The sequence below is a fragment of the Maylandia zebra genome, linkage group LG20 (assembly GCF_041146795.1).
Source record: "Maylandia zebra isolate NMK-2024a linkage group LG20, Mzebra_GT3a, whole genome shotgun sequence".
In the NCBI taxonomy this organism is placed as follows: domain Eukaryota; kingdom Metazoa; phylum Chordata; class Actinopteri; order Cichliformes; family Cichlidae; genus Maylandia; species Maylandia zebra.
In genome coordinates this window covers 2,910,182-2,929,422 of record NC_135186.1, presented here as the reverse complement: position 1 = coordinate 2,929,422, position 19,241 = coordinate 2,910,182, and the positions used below count along the sequence as shown (strand labels likewise).

General features: G+C 41.0%; 1 protein-coding gene across 1 annotated transcript; it reads left to right on the top strand.

Annotated features, from left to right (window-relative positions):
* The first annotated feature begins 7,940 nt into the window (after nucleotides 1-7,940).
* Nucleotides 7,941-17,764, top strand: c1ql4a (complement component 1, q subcomponent-like 4). Its single transcript, XM_023152874.3, has 3 exons — nucleotides 7,941-8,276; nucleotides 8,579-10,021; nucleotides 16,424-17,764. Exons 2-3 carry the CDS (start codon nucleotides 9,476-9,478, stop codon nucleotides 16,601-16,603), a joined length of 726 nt encoding a protein of 241 aa, XP_023008642.2. The 5' UTR covers nucleotides 7,941-8,276; nucleotides 8,579-9,475; the 3' UTR covers nucleotides 16,604-17,764.
* Nucleotides 17,765-19,241: the final 1,477 nt, after the last annotated feature.

Below are 19,241 nucleotides of genomic sequence, written 5' to 3'. Positions count from 1 at the left end.
AATATTTCTAAGCATAAATGACAATCAACAATACAAAACCTAACAGTCACCCTCTGACAAGTGGACTGGTTTCTTATGTTATGCAAATCTGAACTTTTTATCTCTTTACATGCAGTGATATTTTTGGGGTGTCTTGAAAACGTTAATCCAGGTTTACATGAAAAAAAGACAGACTTAAATGATCCTGAGGGGATTTGAGGGAAACTGAAGGCAGAACCTTCTCTTTTCTTTACCTTTCAGTAATTACCAAGAAAATTAGTGGCAAACAAAGTGTGTATGTTTCAGAGTGTGTATTTTGAGTAATGCGAAGGAGCGTGTGTGCACTGTTGGACTTTACTTGTATTGTATGTTTATTTTGCCTTTAAGTGCATTTACACACAGTTAGCCAGGGTCCTCTGACAAAAATAACATGGCTATCGATCACCTGTGTAGCTATAATCTCCATTGCCACTGCTGGACCATGACTGCTTAACCACAAACACACAAAGCTTTGTTGTTCTTAATATCCCCCTCCAAAGTAGCCAGATCCTCTGTCACCTTGAGCCTGGTGCGTCATGCTTGTGTGATTGCGCTAAAGGTCACAGCTTGTAGCTACTGTCATTAGCTGTCACTCTTCTGCACTCCCTCCTGTTTCCCGCTTCTCTCCTCCTTCGAATCGCTCTCTGTCACGCATTTCTTTCTTTGGCTCTGGAACACGGATCAAAGTGCCATCCTTAGTTGGACCTTGAAGGTTGAGGAAAGTGAGAAGCGACCCAGATGCACAATGAGTGTGCTTTGTGTGTTTGTGCATGATGTGCAGTGAAGCTGATGAGGGTAGCTCTGCTGGGAGCACAGTATCTTAAGTAAGTAAGTGTTAGACCGCATCAGACGGTTATGCCTATTGCAATTACACTTGTATTTGAGACAGAGTCTATTGCTATTTGAGGATTCACTGCCTGAGGGGGGAGGAGGAGAAAATATGTGTTTTTCAGCACTTCAGTGACTAATCAAGGTCTAATATTTGAGACTGCAATGAGATGATTGCATTTTTTTTTTCATGGACACGTAACACATTGCTTTCTTTACAGAAACACAAGAAGAGGCAACTCAGCATATTGTTTGGAAAACCGGAGAAAATTGTGAAGACACAAGTAGTAAAGAATACTGGTGCATTCCAGCTCACAGAGCAGGACCACGTGTGGTTAATTGAAACATGTTTGAGCGAGAGGAGCGAAAGAAAGAGGAGAATTAGTAAAGAGACAGCAAACACAGATGTGGCGTTTTATCTGTTGGGGAGGTGAGGGGTAATCACTGCAAACTTTAATCAGTTCAGATCAATTATTCATGGTCAGGGGCCTATCGAGCTGATTTCTAAAATGCCCCTTCTCTCTCGCTCGCTCTCACTTTTTCTGACAGCCCTGTATGAATAATTCAGACTGCATTTACACAAAGAACTCCATCTCTGATACCTGATCAGTCAGTTAGAAACATTATGCAACTGGGAATGTCAATTAGAAATGGGAAAATGGGTCTCCTGGTATGTTCACAATAAAAAGAAAAACAAAACCACTCAAGGAGAAGCACAAATATAGCGAACGCCATGAAAGGTCTTGAAGAACTCCAAACTTTGTTATTCACTGAGAGAGAAGTTCTCAGCCTTAATGGGTTCAGCCAAAGTCAAGATTGTCCCTACACTGTGTCCACTCATCATCCATGAGTTTGTCTATTCACTAAGTGGACCCCACACACAGCTTGCACTGCGTCAGACCAGCTCCATGTTGAAGCTCTGATCGTTTCCTTTGTGCCTCCTCTTGTTCTATCAAAAAGACTTCTTGCAGCTCCCAGTGCTTGTTCAGATTGATTTGGCTGCCTAATCGTTGTTACCCCCATCTTTTGCCATTTTTTTTCTTTTTTAAAGGCTGTCACATTTGTTTTGATTTTTTTGGAGTCTGATTAAATTCCTCACTACTTGGTGAGCTCTAGTGGGCAGGCTATATGCAAAAGTCCCTAACAGCCTTTGAGCTGTCCTTCCCCTGGTCTTATTTTGCCATCGAACTCCATTCTCTGCCTTCGAAGAGAGAATAACTTGTGCTTCTAAACTGTAGGCATAAATTTGACTATCTAACTGTTTCTATGTGTTAACTGTGCAACAGACTGGTGACCTGTCCAGGCTGTACCCTGCCTCTCTAACCGTGACCACTCAGAAAGGCTCCAGCCCCACTGCAACCCTGAGCTGTATGAGTGGAAGCAAAAGTACATATGATCATCAGTTAGATTTCCTAAACTGTAACTTAATAATAGATTAAAAAAATCTACAGGTACGATAGCAGGTGTGAGTCCTGAGTCAGGGACACCAATTTCACAAAGTAACTGATCTATCAAAACAAAATCAAACACCAGTTGATAACACACTACATGGAAATTTGAGGGAAAGAGATATTTATATATATCATGTCATGGCTGAGATATTTCAGCCTTAACTAGTGCACCAACTAACCCACCATACTAATGGAAATTGCCATCTGCAGCCATGTCGCTATGCGTAAAAAACATGCCCACGCCTGAGAAAACCTTGCAGTTGTCATGCCGCCTTGCTTCAGGACTTTTGAGGACATGCCCTTAAAGTTGGTCTGAAAACTCACAAGTACAAGGACAGACAAGCTAGTAGGATAAGTGTTCAATAGCGGAAGGGTGGTCAGGGAGAGAAAGGCAGATAAATAGACACTGTAGAAATGAGAAAGTGTAATTCTTGCTTGGCACAGTTTGTCATACCGTACCTGACAGCCACCAGCCATAAGTCACCAAATAATCACTCTCAATAATTCAGAGGGCTCTCTCCTGTCCTCCCTTCCCCTGTGCCTGCCCTTGTAAAGCATTCCCATGACATGAGGTCAAACCACATGGCCACACAGACATTTTAAGCTGCCTGTAAATGCAGAACGTTTAACTTGACTGGCTGCATTTCAACAGGGCAAGACAACAGATTTGGGGGTGGGGAGGGGTTTATGAAAAAGCAGGAAATGTTGTTCATGCCTCCCAGCAGTCCTGCATCTCAGCAACTGGACTAATAGGCTATCACAGTTGACATCTCCATGGGAACGTCCCACTGTATCACATTCCACCGCTGCTTCCTTTCACACCAATGATATCTTCCCGTGAAAGCATTAAGAGTTGATGATGTCTTGCATTTCCAAATGTGTACTGTTATAAACACAGTGGACCAATGCACAGTTTGTCAGTGGACAACAACAAAGACGTGCTTATGGAAGGAAATGTTGCATACAGTCCACACAAAGCTATTAAGTTTTTATGGCTGAAAAGATAATTAAATAAAGGTTGTAAAGGGTATAAATGAAAGAAATAAATGGAGTGGGTAAATATATAATTTCCCTGACAGCAGGTATTTTGAGTGACTGGACAGTCTATTCATCCTCGTCACAGTGCTGTCACAGTTCTGCTGCAGTCGAGTGATGACCACCCTTGTCAGGCCGGGTGCTGTCTGTCTCCCTCTGAATGATAGAAATGTAGAATGTGTCCGTACAGATGGACGGATCAATTTCTTTCAACATGTCCTCTATTCCTCTGTTCTTTCTTCTGTCATACTTTGAAAATCACTGTAATCTCTCCTCTCCTGAAATAAAAGATTTGTGTGTGTTTTTGTGTGTGTGTGTTTTCTTTGACCATCTGAATCTTAATCCACACCTATACACCGGTAAGGTTTTTGCTCTGACATCTGTCCCTGCTGTGTGTCACTTCACGACCTTTTCTCTTTGTGTGTGTCCATCATCTCTTTTGTCTGCGACTGCTGGCTTGGGTGATCATGTGTGTGGCGTGTGTTTATTTCACAGTGTAGCACAGGAGGGGATCGCCTCCGACTTGGGGATGCTCTGAAAATGTCATTGTTTGGTTGCGCTCCGCTTTATGACACAGTTTATACAGCGCCAATGATTTTTCTTCCCCAGTGTGGCCCTTTTGCTTTGTCTGCCTGGAATCATGAACGGTAAATAAGTGGTAATGGGAGTGAATGGGAGGGGAAGTCAGCCAACGTCTTTCTGTCATCACTTTAGAAGGTTGCGACCCTAAAGCACGCTGGCACAGAGCTGTTAAATTATTCAGGCTGTGTCTCAAGCCCCGATCTCTGGAGAAGACGGGGCTGTGATTGCTGGGAGCTGACTGACTGACATTTGCACATGAAAATCGCCTCTGTTTCCCCCAAACACCGGTTCTGCTCAAAGAAAACAGTAGAGGGACCTTGGTTCTGGAGGGTGTAGCGCTGAGCAGCGTAGGGCTGGTTTGGTTGCGGTGTAATTAGAAGAACAGTGCTGCACAGCAGTGGAGGCACTGCTTTTTAAATCTGCTGCAGTGAACAATCAGACCGATTTCACACGTCTGTAACTCTTGGAGATACAAACTAGGAGAAAAGTTCTAATATGTGGTAAAATTGGACTTCAGTGTAAATGAATATCCTAAAAGTGTCAATATAATGAGCATAACCTTACGCTGAAAATTGGAATGGCAGAGCAAGACCTAGGGGACCGGCTGACTCATAAATCATCTTTCTTTGTGGGGTCAAGGGCCATTTGAATGAGACATGAGCAGAAATGTGATTTTTAGTTATGAGGATCTTTTCGCACCTATAATGCAATAATACTTTGTGCATATCTCCAGCATACATATTGATTAAATGCCAGCATTTGTGCAAATAGAAATTTCAGATGGCTGGGATTAATGCTAGAAAGAATCAATGTTTTCCAAAAGGCCATTGCACGCTATCTCACCGAATGGTTGAACGTCCATATAATGATGCATTACACTGTACACGGTTTGGATGTGTTGCAAGTCCAGCAACGTGCATCATAACTGCTCACTAATTGCAAATTGAGGTTTGTTTTATTGCAATTTATTATAATCTTCAGTAAATTGTTACTAAAACAGTCCACACAATCCAAGTTGTTAACTGTTATTTGGCCAATTAAAACTGGAGAGCTTTTGATTAATCACACTCAATCCAGAGTGCAATTAAAGTGAGTGGAGAGTGTGAGAACATCCCTCTGTATGCTGGACCATGTCTCTGAGTTGATGGCGAATGGAGCTGGTGTAGAGGGTGGGAGGAGGCGGAGGTGGAGCGGTGCAAGGGATAACTGGCCCTGTTGGGAGGGAGGCTGGAGGAGAACACAAATAAAGAGAGGGAGGGTATTCGGAAGGGAGAAGGAGAGGGTGGAGCATCGGACAGATGACAAATTGTGATTAATAAATGTGGTTCAGGACGGCAGTGTGGAGGGTTGTTATTAATAGAGAGAATTAGAGTGGCTGTGCAACTCAATCTGCACACTGTCACTCTGCATCAGGCCCCATAATCAGAGCCTAATGAAACAGCAGAGCACCAGGATGTAGGCACATCCACACTCATCCACGCTAAGCTTATAAGCCTACCCTTTCAATACAGTACAACACACACTCCCAGGTAAGAAATAAAGTAAATAACGCTTTCCAGATAGTTAGCCAAAAAATAAACACACATCATATATTTTCAAATGCATTTTGTTCCATGTTTTTTGCATTGCGCTTTTCTTTTACTCCAACATACATCCAACTGGAACCACATTTTCAACAGACAGACTAAATTAAAGCGTCCCTTTTATATTACTGATCTATGTTGCTTTTGATTTAAAGACAAGACTTCTCTCACTATACATTTTTTTTTCATCTGTACAATTTAACACTTGTCCCGGACCACCTTTATGCCCCTAATGACCTCTAAAGTGATCCACTAGAGTACAATCTACATAGCAAAGAACAGGACCTTGAGAGCTGAATAGCTGTCAGTGTTAACTATGGAAGATGTGCATGGTGGTTCCCCAGGGAGTAATAGTCCTCCTACAGCTATGCACCTCTTGGGGACATTATGCCATCATCCATGAAAGAACTGATGCTCAGTATGAGATGTTTGCACAAAACGTATCGCGTGTCGTATGCAACGTATCTATTCCTGGTTGATTCCTAGTCTGCGAGCATTTTTGTAAATGTGAAACTATTTGATGATTGCTATGGATCGCTGCACTGAAGAATTAGTATGTCTTTAAGAAACTATGCCGACAAAAGAGCAACAGCGGAAGAGAAACATAACGTGAGTAATGTGGCCATAAATACGTTTCTGCCTCGCTCTTACTTATTTACACAGAGGAGTCGAGAGAAAAACTGGTGCTCGGATTATGCAGGCGTGTGCACAAAAGACAGAGATTTATTCTTGGTGTATCATAATATATGAAATTAATTATTAAACAAACTAATAACTCAAAAAGCCCAGTACTTATTCTCCTATGGCCCTTTTGCTGCTGGTGTCAGTCAATTCTGTGTGAGTCACAGTGAAATCAGAACAGGTAACATGATAAAGCAATTGCACTGAATAAAAAGAAGACACACCTCATCAACATAATGCATAATATTGAAATTTTAGGTGAGCGCGAATAGTCAGAGGAATGAATCAAGAGGAGAATAGGGAGAGAGGGAACAGACAGCTGAAAGACATGCACATATTTCAATATTAATCACCTCAGTAATATTTTAACAGGCTTTAAAAATCCAATCCTGAGCATATTGCCTCTGACTGTTGGCAATGATTATCTTCCCCATGCTGCTTAGGAGCTCTGAGCACTGTTCTAGTGGGACAGACTGACTGACCTGCAAACTGGGACTGACACAGCATTTAACTCGTCCCGGTGCTGCCCAGCTGCACCAACATCTCCCAACAGAAATATTGCCTGATATCGCTCCCCAAACCTTTCCGACACTTTACCAATTTCCCACTAAGTCCAAACCATCCTTAGAAAGCCACCTTAAAACTTGGTGATTATTTATCTCTCCATGTCCGGTGGGATAAGGTGATGATCCCTACATTACCAGATAGTGGTCATCGTATTTGAGGAGATGGAGGTCGAGGGAGGTGGGGGTTGATGAAAAGGGAATCATCAATACTGAATGCAGACCTATTCCCCTTGCTGCCACTGCTTCGGCCATTAAACTTTAAACTCGCAGATGTGTGATTGTGCCTGTCAGACAGGTGACACAAGACTCCAAGGAAATGATGATATGAACTAAAAATCTGCCCAATATGTTTCTGAAATGAAATGTGACCACCAGTGAAAGTGATGCCGTGGTAACTAGAACTGTAGGGAATGCTGATACAAGGATGCAAAACTTGCCTTTCCAGAATTAATGGTGTAAAATCTCTTTGTCCGTACATCCACTAGGATGCATGTGTATAAACACTGAAGTGGAGGTATTATATGTGCCTGTGTGTGAGTTTTTAGGTAAAAGAAAAAGAGCAGCACAATGTCTGGGGCAGGGTGTCTCACTAATGAGGCTTTATAGCAGTGGGATGCGAGTCACACACACAGACAATGGTCTGGGGAACATTTAGTGTCTCCTCTCCATTCCTCACACATCATGCCGAGGCAGCTTTTACTTAGTCACCATGCTCTGTCCTCCCTTGCCTGGCACACAGAAGATGAAAACATCTGCCTTCCTTTTGCAACACTCTATCAAACATTTTGCTTGCAAAGAGTTTGCCTCTAACAACAGGTGAATGTCGGGCTAGCGAGATACAGATGGAACAATATGTGTGATTGAGTCCACATTTGTGTCAGTTTGAAGGTAAATAAATGCAGCATAATGACAATATGAACAACAGCAACATAATACAACAGCCATAATAATGAAATAATAATATTTGCTATTGTGAGTGTGTATAAAAAAGAATTTAACAAAAAACATCCGTTTTAGCAAAAAAACAAACAAACCAAAAAAGAAAAAAGAGAAAACAAAACGGGGATAGCGCGAGAGAGAGAGAGAGAGAGGGGGGGGGAGAGAGAGAGCGAGAGAGAGAGAGAGAGCGAGAGAGAGAGAAATCTAACAGGTGTAGACTAGGACTGCCCATGGACCAAGCGCTGCGAAAGGCGGTACAGTGGACAGACCCTCTGGATAGGAGCGTCAGACCGGCGTGCGCTTTCATTTGGAATTGCGTAAAAAAAAGTGTTCAAGCAAATATTTGCAAGGTTTAAATTCCTCCGAAGTTTATATCGTTTAGACTTTTTTTCTACCTGGAAAGAAAGGAGGGGATTACGCTCTGATCGAGAAACTCACTTTCTTGGCATTTCCTGCGCGCCCGTCGGCTCTCCAGCTCTCCATTTGGCACGGTAGCGGTCCAAAGTCCTTCAGTCATTTGATGGGACGCGTGAAGTACACTGAGTCACACAGATTTTGTCCTTCAGAAATTAAGGGATTATAAAGAGCCGATGGTGAGTTTATAATATTTCAGTTTTATTTAGCAATTTACTTTTAACCACAGACTCGCTGCAGATATTTTGCATGAATAAATAATCACCTGTAAAAATATTTATATATGTTTGGCATATTTCTACAAAAATGAGTCCTATATTTACTTTAAACTGAACATTTCAATTCCATCACTTTATTTTAATTTCATTGTTTTACTTTTTTTCTTTTAATGCTGTGCTTCATTTAAATTGTGTACATGTGTGTAGTAAGTCAGACCAAATCAGTTATTGAGTGTCTCTGCTCTTTTTACCATCCTTTTTAGATCCAGCTATAGCCAGAAGAGGAACGTTTGAAAAGCACGCCCAAGTCAACAAAATCGCTTTTGGTTTCCTGAAAAACATCTTTTTAATGTGAACAGATAAAAGTGGGAGGTCATAGGATGATTGTGTCAGCCAGAGATCTTTGATGAACTTTTTTTTTAAACTTTCAGCCATGGCATTAAGTGAGATATACACATGAAGTGAAATCCTCTGCTTTGGAGGGAGGACTTAAAAGAAGATTTTTCAGTGAAAAAAACAAAAACTAAAAACACAAACTGTAGATTATTCTTCATCCAACAAAACAAACAAACCTCTACTCCCTCTTCAGTGAGATGAATTTGGCACCAGCTCTCATTTCAGCATACTTCTAATTAAGCTCTGGTTTCACAATCACCATCTCACTGCCAACTACCGTTTCTGCTTGATGCTGAAAATTGAACAGAACTCTAGGATTCCAGGAGAAGTCAGAAAAAGGCAAAGCAGACTTAATCAATTAAATTGTGTTTTTTGTACCATGTCACCACAAATCTGAGACATCGAGATTCTTGTGCTTACTTCTCTAAAAACTGTGGCGTGTGAAGTTTGTATTATTTCAGTCATATAGTCATAATATTTTGAACCCTGGACATTTAAATTTTCTCTTGGATTTTCTCCCTTGGTTGTTTCCTTCGTGGCTCTCTGCCATTTTGTCCTCTCATTCATAGTTGCTCTAGTGATACGCTGTTTCCCCCACACACACCCAAGTCCTCCTCGTCTCTTTTGCAAATCATACTGGTTCTCTGAGAGGCTTCATCCTGGCCGGCACTATTCCAGCCAAGGGGGAAGAGGACTTCCTGACGCTGGCCGCTTCACGGCTCAGCCGCAGGAAACGCGTCATTGGAGCTGCTGTAGGTGTAGCAATGGTTCTAATACTCTTGGTTGCCATTCCCTTGCTGGTCCACACAACCAAAGGAGGGAATGCTGGAAATGCAGGGAGCCATTATGAAATGCTTGGAAGCTGCAGGATGGTATGTGATCCCTACACCACGTCTCAGCCAGGCCAAGAGCTGACAGCTGCGTCTCCACCCCCCCAGGATTACTCTGGAAAGAAGATAAAGTCTGGGCTTCGAGGGCCTCCAGGGATTCCTGGGCCTCCAGGAGAACGTGGACCCCCTGGAGAGCCAGGAAAACCAGGGCCACAGGGTCCCCAAGGTCCAGGCCCCGGTGGCTATTCTCCCTCACTCTACACTCCCAAAATTGCCTTTTACGCAGGGCTACGAAAGCAACACGAAGGCAATGAAATACTGAAGTTTGATGATGTGGTGACAAATGTTGGTAACTACTATGAGCCGAGCACCGGCAAATTCACCTGCCCACTGCCTGGCATCTATTTCTTCACCTACCATGTTCTAATGAGAGGTGGTGACGGGACGAGCATGTGGGCAGACCTGAAGAAGAACGGACTGGTGAGTACAAGTGTGTGCGTGTGTGTGTGAGGATGCGCATGCATGAAGACGCTGAAATAGAGAATGTATAAGTATGTATTTGTATGTATGCACACACATGACCATGCAGCAGATTTATTTATTTTTTATTTACTGCTGACCATCCCGTCTTACCATTGACTCATATTCACCTCTGTAACATTCAGCTCTTCAGATTCAGAGCACATTCCACTTAGCAGGTGGCAACATGACAGCCAAAGAATGAAACGGCAGTCTTTCTCCTCATTAAGGCGAATTCATGCTATACAGTCTAAAACTGCGGCTACAGGTATTTGCATTCCCACATGTACTGTGGCTAAATGACAAGTGGCAGAATGCAGCCGCTGCCGCCGAAAGGAACAGTCTAATTAGTAAGTATCATACACAGAACTTGATTATCGCCTAAACAGAAGTGCAAAAGAGCACAAGAGAAATGTCTGTCAGAATGTGGACCAGCCAGTTTACACCTCAGCTAAATAAATAATGAATGTAAAATTGACAGTCCACTCATCCCCTCTTTCATTCCCCAGACACTAATTAAAGACAGAGGGGCTGACGGGGGGAGGGGAGAGGAGAGGTGGGATAAATCACAGGGATTTTATCAGAGAACTCCAAATTCAAGAAACATTCTTCAAGTTTCTTTTTACGCATTCATTCATTCATCAAGGACTCTGAATGCAAATGCACTCTGCTCTGAACTTACTCTCTAGACATGTAGTGTATCAAGGACTGTCGGTCAACATGGCTTAGTGCTGGTTCATGCGTACAGTTTACTTTATCATTGCAGCTGTACTAAAGTAGGATGATTAAAACTTGGTTTTGAAAATGCAAAATTAATTGTTTAAAATAATTCATCACCCAATGTTTGATATTTGATACACTGTTATATATGCATGAGACCACAAAGGTGAATATGTGTTTAAGGCTGTCTGCCTAATGCTCCATATTGTCATTCAAGTCATTTTAGACTGCTAAATAATTTATACATCTTAGATGAGATCCCCTGAACACCCGCTATACTTTCCTCTCCTAACCCCTTCCCAGCTTGTTCATTGATTCTCCATTAATTATCTTTTCACTCAACTCAATTATTTAACCTCACCCAGGTCCATTTGACACCCGTGAGCTGGCCTCTTTAAACAGTTCTGTTAAATAGAGCACTCACCTAACAGGGATCTACCCAAACAGAGCTGCCTGTAGATGGAAATGGAGTGTAAATGAAATTCTGCAGAATGCCTGATCATGTTTGGAGTTATTGAAGCCCTGAGGCAGGCGGGTATTGTGCCTGAGGCCAGTCAGTGGCTAGGGTTTACTAAAAGGGCACTGTGTTTGACAGGTTGCATTCCTGGCTATAGAATCAAACAGCCTGTTTTACCATTGCCGTAGGTGCTGAAGCTTTATTGGATATTTTTCTCTGCCTGCTGCTTTTTTTCTTCTTCTTTTTTTTCTGTTTTTTAGTCGATCGAATTGCCATTGCCACAAATTTGCCTTTCAACTTGTGTTGTTACCTATCTAACAGGTAAGGTCATTTATAACCTTATATGTTGTGTTGCGGCAGCCAGGCCAGGAGAATAATCTCAGAAAGATTCAGCAAGAATGAATGAAACACGAGAGACCGGACATGGCAGGGACATGCTGAGACGTCCATTTAAAGACTCTGAAAAGGGAGAGCAAAACAAGACAAGTGAGTTGATGGCAAGATCAGGGGTGGAGCAGAGGAAGATAGATGACTTAATGGAGGTATGGAGACAGTGGGCTGGTAGACGATGCATCTGGGAGGCTGGTGGTGAAGGCCAGGATGAGATCAGGCATGATGACCAATGGACTCCCACTCAACACGTCTCGACTTGACAAGTGATCAAGGTCGACTAGAGAAAGAGAGAGCGAGCGAGAGAGAGAAAAACAGGTCTTGCGAGCTCTGTTTATGCACTAGTTGAGCAAATGTAATGCTTGTTAGAGACACTTTAAGATGAGTGCATTAATTAATTCAGAATGCCAATAAATGCCTTCTGGAAACATTCGAGTTGTATAGCTTCACTTTTATCTCAACTGATAATGTTTAAAACTAGCATGCTGCATGGAGTCTCCGAGTGTGTCATGTGACATGATCTCAGGAGGATGCGCTGACTGGGGCGAGGCTTCCATGGGATTCCTATAGATCCAATACCTATTACCTTCAATAAATCCCCTCCCTGTAAAGCCTACCTGCACACACCTCAATCTAACTTTCACAAATCATTGCAGCATGACACCGTTTCAGAGCCAAGGGATTTGTGATTGAAGGAGGGAGGTCACACTTCAGCTGCTTCCATGTTTGTAATCGACTTAGAGTTTAATTCTAAAGTACGACGTGAAATTTTGATTAACACTTTTCTTGCCCAGCTGACTAACTGCCCTTTATATTATTTGCACTGAACACAAGAAATAAAAATTGGTAAATATGCTAGATATCTATTATATCATTAAGATACTTAACGATTCAATGCATCCAGCCTTGCTCTGCAGAAGACTGTCAACAAGCCCTTCTCATTGTTGACAGCGCTCTTATAAATGGGTTGAATCCCTCCTTCGTCAAATCACTGCCTATAATATAAGAGTTAAATTCTAGTTAATATTCTAGGTTGGTAACAAATGCTATTAGTACAGACCCTGCTAATGTTGGCATGCTTTATGCTGTGAAGGATGATAATACACCACTGAATGTCTCTCCTTTCCCCTCATTAACTGATATGCGAGCTGCTCACCTACACATTTACAATTCTATAACACTCCACTCTGTACATATCTATGTATTAAACTTTCTTGGTGCAATATGCAATGTAGACAAATAGACACCGCTTCGACTCTCATTTTATCTCTCCCTTGTATTTTCATCTTACACAGGCTCTTTTAATAGCTCAGTTAAAGGTCAAGTTATCTCACACGGTAATGTTAAAATGTCATCACTTGCTGTAATGACCGGTACCTGAATTAACTCCCACAGAAGGAGGCGAAGAGGGAAAGACATTGATACACAGTAAGATTTGCTGTCTGAATTCTGATTTTTGTTTAAAATCTGCTTATATGCTCCTGATTAAACACAATAATTAAAAGAAGTCACAGTGCACACAGGTGCCACAGACCACTGGCTACAATGCAGAATGGCAGGTAACAGCAAGCTAAGGCACGGTTCAGTGCTTAAGTCCCTTGTCGCCATGTAATCCCTGGGCTCCCAGAGGAGAGGGAAAACCTATTCAATAAATAATCTATTTCCACAACATCGTGCCCCCCACCCCAACACCCCTGCCATGTGCAGGAGTCCCTTAGGTAAGTTTAACAGCTACTTTTCTATTGTCTCCGCTCTAAGAGGTCAGTATATCACAGTGAATGAATCCTGTCAGTTTTATTACCAGTGGAGCAAAGCACCACAGATAAAAACAAGACTTCATATACCCCCACATCTCCCTGGTCTCACAAAATAGCCTCGCTTGATCAGTCTGTTACTCTAGGCCCCCCTTCCTCAACTCTCTGGTCCTTGTTTTTCTCCACTCTCCCTTCATTTTGTCTATCCTTGCCTGTCTTTTGTGCTGCGGCTCCACTTGTATAGAAAATGACACTGCAGCTGCTCCTTACACCCCCCCTCCTTCTTTCTCGCCCGTGGCCCTCAGCTCCCAGGCGTGTTTACTGGAGGCCCTATAATGAAAGGGCTAGGCAGAGACAGAGACAGCCACAGGCAAGCCCCGGGGGCCCCTGCCTCACGGCTCACAACCCTTCCAACTCCAGGATCAGCACTGTATGCTGCCTGCTTCACAAGGATCAGTTTGTGTCCTCCAGCCGTATCCATCTCTTCTGCCGGCTTCCTGCCCTAATCCCACCACGTCTCCCTCATGCCTCTCTGTCTGGTATCTGCATCACTGGATGGGTTGTATTATTCCTTCAAGCACAGAAACACAAGCTGAAGTATCTATTCACATAATGTCATATACTATTTAAATTATATTTGCTGAGTGATCAATGCTATTCTTATTTATAGATTTTAATTTATTTTTATAAAAGTCGTTAGAATATGAGATGGCCTGAGGGATGAACAGAACTCCCCGCATCGCTTTCCATGACACTGTTTGGCCAAAATAATGAGCTGGATGACATATCCCTGGTATCAATAGGAAGTCACAACAACAGCATCACTGTCAGAAGCAGCCAGTGATGCAAATGTTTTATTGGCTGTCACTACACATGTCAAGCAGAACAATATAACCTTTATGGATGACAGTGTATTGGTTTTGTTGTTTGAGAGATGGTCTTCTGAGGGTCTAAGAAAGGGTAAATTACAACTAATGTTTAATTAAACTAATTGGTCAGGCCGGTTAGCACAAGGGTCTCTAAAATTAGAAAAAAAAGTACGGGTCAAATCTTAACAAAAATTGTATTTGTTATTTGCTAAATGCCTAATATACATTTTCTAAATGATGTAAATGTTTTTCTTTTTAGGCATTTAAATGTGAATCAACTGGTGATGATGAAAAATACATGTGAGAAAAGTTGCTTTTGTTGATATTGCTTTGAATATAGAGAAGATAGCACTAACATGGACAGATAATAATTTAAAGAATGTAAGACTCAGTTAGCTTTACGAGAAGCATGCAGTTGGTTGGTTATTAGGTCTTTTTGAGATAATCTTTCACAGATTTAGGAAAATGCAAACATTATAGGAGCAGGCTAGCTGCTTAAATGAAAGGAATTAAATGAAAAGAAACAAAGTGTTGAAATGCATCTTTTTTAAATAACACATGCTAAGAAATATGAATAGATCTAAAACAGTGAGAACAAGCTTTTCAGATAAAAGTCTTTTTAGGTCATCTTAATGTAAAAATACCCCAATAAACCACATACTATATATGAAGCATTCCCTGGTGGACTGGAGAATATACCTGTATTCCATCAGGGCATCTAATGTAATGAAACAAGACTGTTGGAGTAGCCTAACAATAGCTGTGGTTAGTTTTACTGAGTGTCTTTTATGCTGCGAGCCCCCAGAGACTGACTTCTCAGCTCCTTAATCAATCTGGTTTAGAACGGACAGGGCCATGCTTAACAACTGGTCACCAACATGCAGTATCGTCTCATTTAGGACCACCTACAGATATTATTCCCGCAATACAATCCAACTCCAGGCTGGACAGATGGTTAACAGCATGTTCAGTTAAGGGAAAAACAGATTGGTGCAGTGGGAAACAAGCATATTTTTTCAGTTACAGTAATTCGAGCCGTGTTGCTCTGCGATTGACTGTTTTCGAATTGATGCATGCTCATTGGGGAGAAAGAGGCACCGGTGACGGGAATGACATGATGGTAGTTGAGTTGCAGATCATATTCTGTGGCTGTCATGGATATGTGCGTGGCTTGTCTGGCTGCTGACATAGATTGAGTGCTCCCACTGTAGATGGACACTGAGCCAGACATAAGGCCACTGATGGCTGACATGTGTCTGATGATTGGAGCCGCTACAACAGAATTATTGATACATCCTACTTAGAGGGCTTTCTTTCTTTTTTATTTTATTTTTTTAAGGAGTGCTGATGTTCTGTGCATTTTTAAACACTGAAACCGCTTTAATATTGTTTAAATTAAACTCTGGATTGCCTGAAGATTATTCATATTGCAAGGTATATACTTACTATCTGCCCCCCTTACATGTATATGCAAGTTTAAATAACACACTTAATACAAATCCTATTTCTTGTACAGCAGTAACTCAATCTAGGCATGTGTATTTGTCCACACACAGCAAATCCAATTAAATGTGTTAACAAACAAGTAAAGATCCACTGCTGCCTGCTCAATAATACCAAACTCAAGCACAGCATGCAAATGTGAAACTGTCTAGCTTAAGCATAGCCACTCAATATCATGCATATTGAGCTGGTCCAGCATCATAAGCAACAGGTCAATAGATGATGTGGATAGTGATGCTGTTTCTCGGCTGAACCACTTTCCCCATAGACAAAACGTTGTCTCCAGTTAGTCCGCTTGTCTCCACCACCATGCAGCTCTCCATCACTCAGCATTTTGCCCTCAAGTCCCACGAGCAGCTGATCAATAAAAGACATAGTAGCTGTGTTCACCTCTGAGGTTACAGGTCAGTGTCCCATCCATGTGTTTAAGCAGCATCATTGATGGAGGTAACTCTGAGGTATAGGCTGTAATAATGAGTTACAACCCATCCTAAAATAAATGAATATTTTTTAAAGAATACAGTTTTAAAAATAAGCATAATGTGATGAATGTGGAGACTGATGCATGACACTTTTTGCTACAAGGAGCTCTCGCTGACTATGAGGCAGCTGTTTGTGCAGTTTTGTCCGTGTTCTAATTGTCAATGTGTATGTCCTCTGTCGGTGACAGGTAAGAGCAAGCGCCATTGCTCAGGATGCTGATCAGAATTACGACTATGCCTCCAACAGTGTGATCCTGCATTTGGACGTAGGTGATGAGGTGTGTGTGCAGCTGGACGGAGGGAAGGTCCACGGAGGAAACACAAATAAGTACAGCACCTTCTCCGGCTTCCTCATCTACCCAGACTGAATTTAATCCCCGCAGAGTGCGAACAATAAAAATAAATAAAACAAAACACCAACATATATATAGACACACTGACACTTACACAGACATATACATATGCAAATTAATGCACAAACACAGAAATGCAGTGCACACACAAAAATATGCACATAGATGAATACAAGCAAGCACACACACACTCATACATATCTGCATAAAGACATTTTGAAATTGCAGCGTACAACAAAGGAATAAATGAAAATCAGAGAAAAATGGAATAAAGTCAATCTGTGCCAATAGTCCTTTATTGGTGCCCTTTGAATACAAATATGAATTTCAGAATATGTACAGTATAGGTGCAAATTCAAATTCTACATTGTGGCTCTAAAATATCTAAAGAATTGTAATGTATTATATATTAAATGACACTGTGCAAACTAGAATAAATGAAAGAGCATAAGTCTGGCTGTCGTGCTGCAATGATGGTGTTAAGGGTGCCATTAATTAACAAAGCTGAGACAAACGTGTTCCAATCTTTACCTGCACAGTATTTATTTACACATTTCTGCTCCGCTTTCCAACAATCTGTTTGAATGGCCTGCATACATTTTGCAACTCATCATTGTAAAATACTTTCCTCTAAGCTTCAAAGTGAATTACACCAATTGAAATGAATTAAATCCCTGTTGTGATTCAGCGAGCATTGGGACGATACTGATTAAAGCGAGGCCATTTGAATAAACAGATGTTTGACTCCTCTCTTCTCTTTTGATTATGGCGCCGAATGTCACTTGGCAGGACAAAAGAAAGCATCTGAACATTGCAAGGAAACATATCACAATGCATTTCATCGATGGCACTTTTGTGTACTGAAATTTTAATTGCCAAGTGCATTATATTGTGTGTGTTTGAGAGCACGTGCGTGTATGTGAGTACGTGGGCATGTTAATATGTGTGAGTGGATATATAAATCATGTAAGATACTGGGGAGGTGAAACATTGACAAGTCCAGTGTTTTATTTTCATTAAAGGTTGTACATTTCACACCTTACTAGAATTACACTGCCATGTCTGAGATACCTTGTCAAAGAATCACCATATGTAAAAGAGTCATTTTGGGATGGGCTATGAAGTATATTGAAACATTTGAGTTGACAGTTGCTATTAAAAATATCTATACCTACACTTTCTGTGTTCTTGCATGTTGTTTTGGCATGGTGAAGGTCAGTGCTAAATATAGGCACCTACACTCATAAACACGCACACGACCTTTTTATTTTTATTTGAATTGACCAGCTGGACTGACTTGAATTGAGTAGATGACATGACTCCGTGGACCTATAGTCAAAATCGAAATGGCAGCCTGCTTCAGTGTGGATTTCCAATATATGTTAAGACACTAAGACACAAACAAATATTTGACAATATTGACCTCAGCTTATAAAAGGCTCCACTACATGCAGGTAATGTATACATTTAAATGTAGAATCAGCTGTGCAAACAATCCAAACTGGTCTTGACAATTATCTATTATGCTTTTGACACAAAGCTCACCATTAACGAAAATATACAACTGTTGTCTTTGCAAATATTGGCTGAAATCTGAATTTACTTCTTGCAGCTCAGTGATTTTATGGATGTCATACTCGGCTCTTTCGTTCTCTCTTTCCCTTCCTCCCTCCAAATCTCACTCTCTCACACAGACACTCTGTTCCTCACCTAACCCAAACCTTAACCTTTAAGTGTAAAACTTAATTATTTACATTTTGGACACTAGATTTTTGTCCCTGTAAGGAAGATAATAATTTTATTATGCAAACAATATTTGAGTCCATGCAAAATAAGCAATGCCAGTCCCACACACTTATACCCTTTGGTCTCTTTATGTGAGACTATCATGAAATATCAGGACACATTATTTATAATTAAGGTACAATGCTATTGTAAACATGTTTACCAAATTCCCTCACTCATTCACCTCAAATATTTGATAAATCAAACTCACGGTTATTTTCATTACTGTTTATATTCTCAACCCAAGAAAAAAAACATTGAAACCCATCGAAATTTCCTAAAGACGCATCATTTCATGTCTTATTTTTGTCCAGCAGCAATGCACGCTCAAATTTGAAAAGCTGGAACTAGTGCATTTTTGCCTCAGAAATTACTCGAGTGATTAGTTTTGGAATTTTCTGTCTATTGATTGAAAGACTGAAAATCTCAGCCCTGGTGTTTTTTCTTACCTACAAGCACCAAAATCATATTAAAAAGAATATGCGATCTCTTTTTAATCACATAAAGAATTAAAGTAAATGGGATTCCAGGGCTTTTTTAAAAGTTATCTAAGTGGATCAGTAGCTTTTAATTTCACCACAAAAATCTGTGCAAACTACTAACCACCTTTATGTTTATTAATAATCAATAAAGTCTGATATTACACATGAAATGATCAAGATTAAAAAAGGTGGGCAATATTTCAGATGATGCATAATTATTGGTGCATTGCACAAAATGTTTTTAAAGTTCACAAGAAGGCCCAAATGTGCTGTAAAAATAAAGTTTGCACACAAATTCCCAAATCTTGTTTCTGTGAATAATTTCCCCACATTCAGGACCAGTAGCTTTTTAGAGTACCGTAGGCACTTCATCACTTTTTAAACCA

Excerpts from the sequence above, each read along its gene's own strand:
- c1ql4a (XM_023152874.3), top strand. The coding sequence starts at position 9,476 with ATGGTTCTAATACTCTTGGTTGCCATTCCCTTGCTGGTCCACACAACC. Across the intron at positions 10,022-16,423 it reads ACCTGAAGAAGAACGGACTG|GTAAGAGCAAGCGCCATTGC; the intron begins GTGAGTACAAGT and ends TGTCGGTGACAG.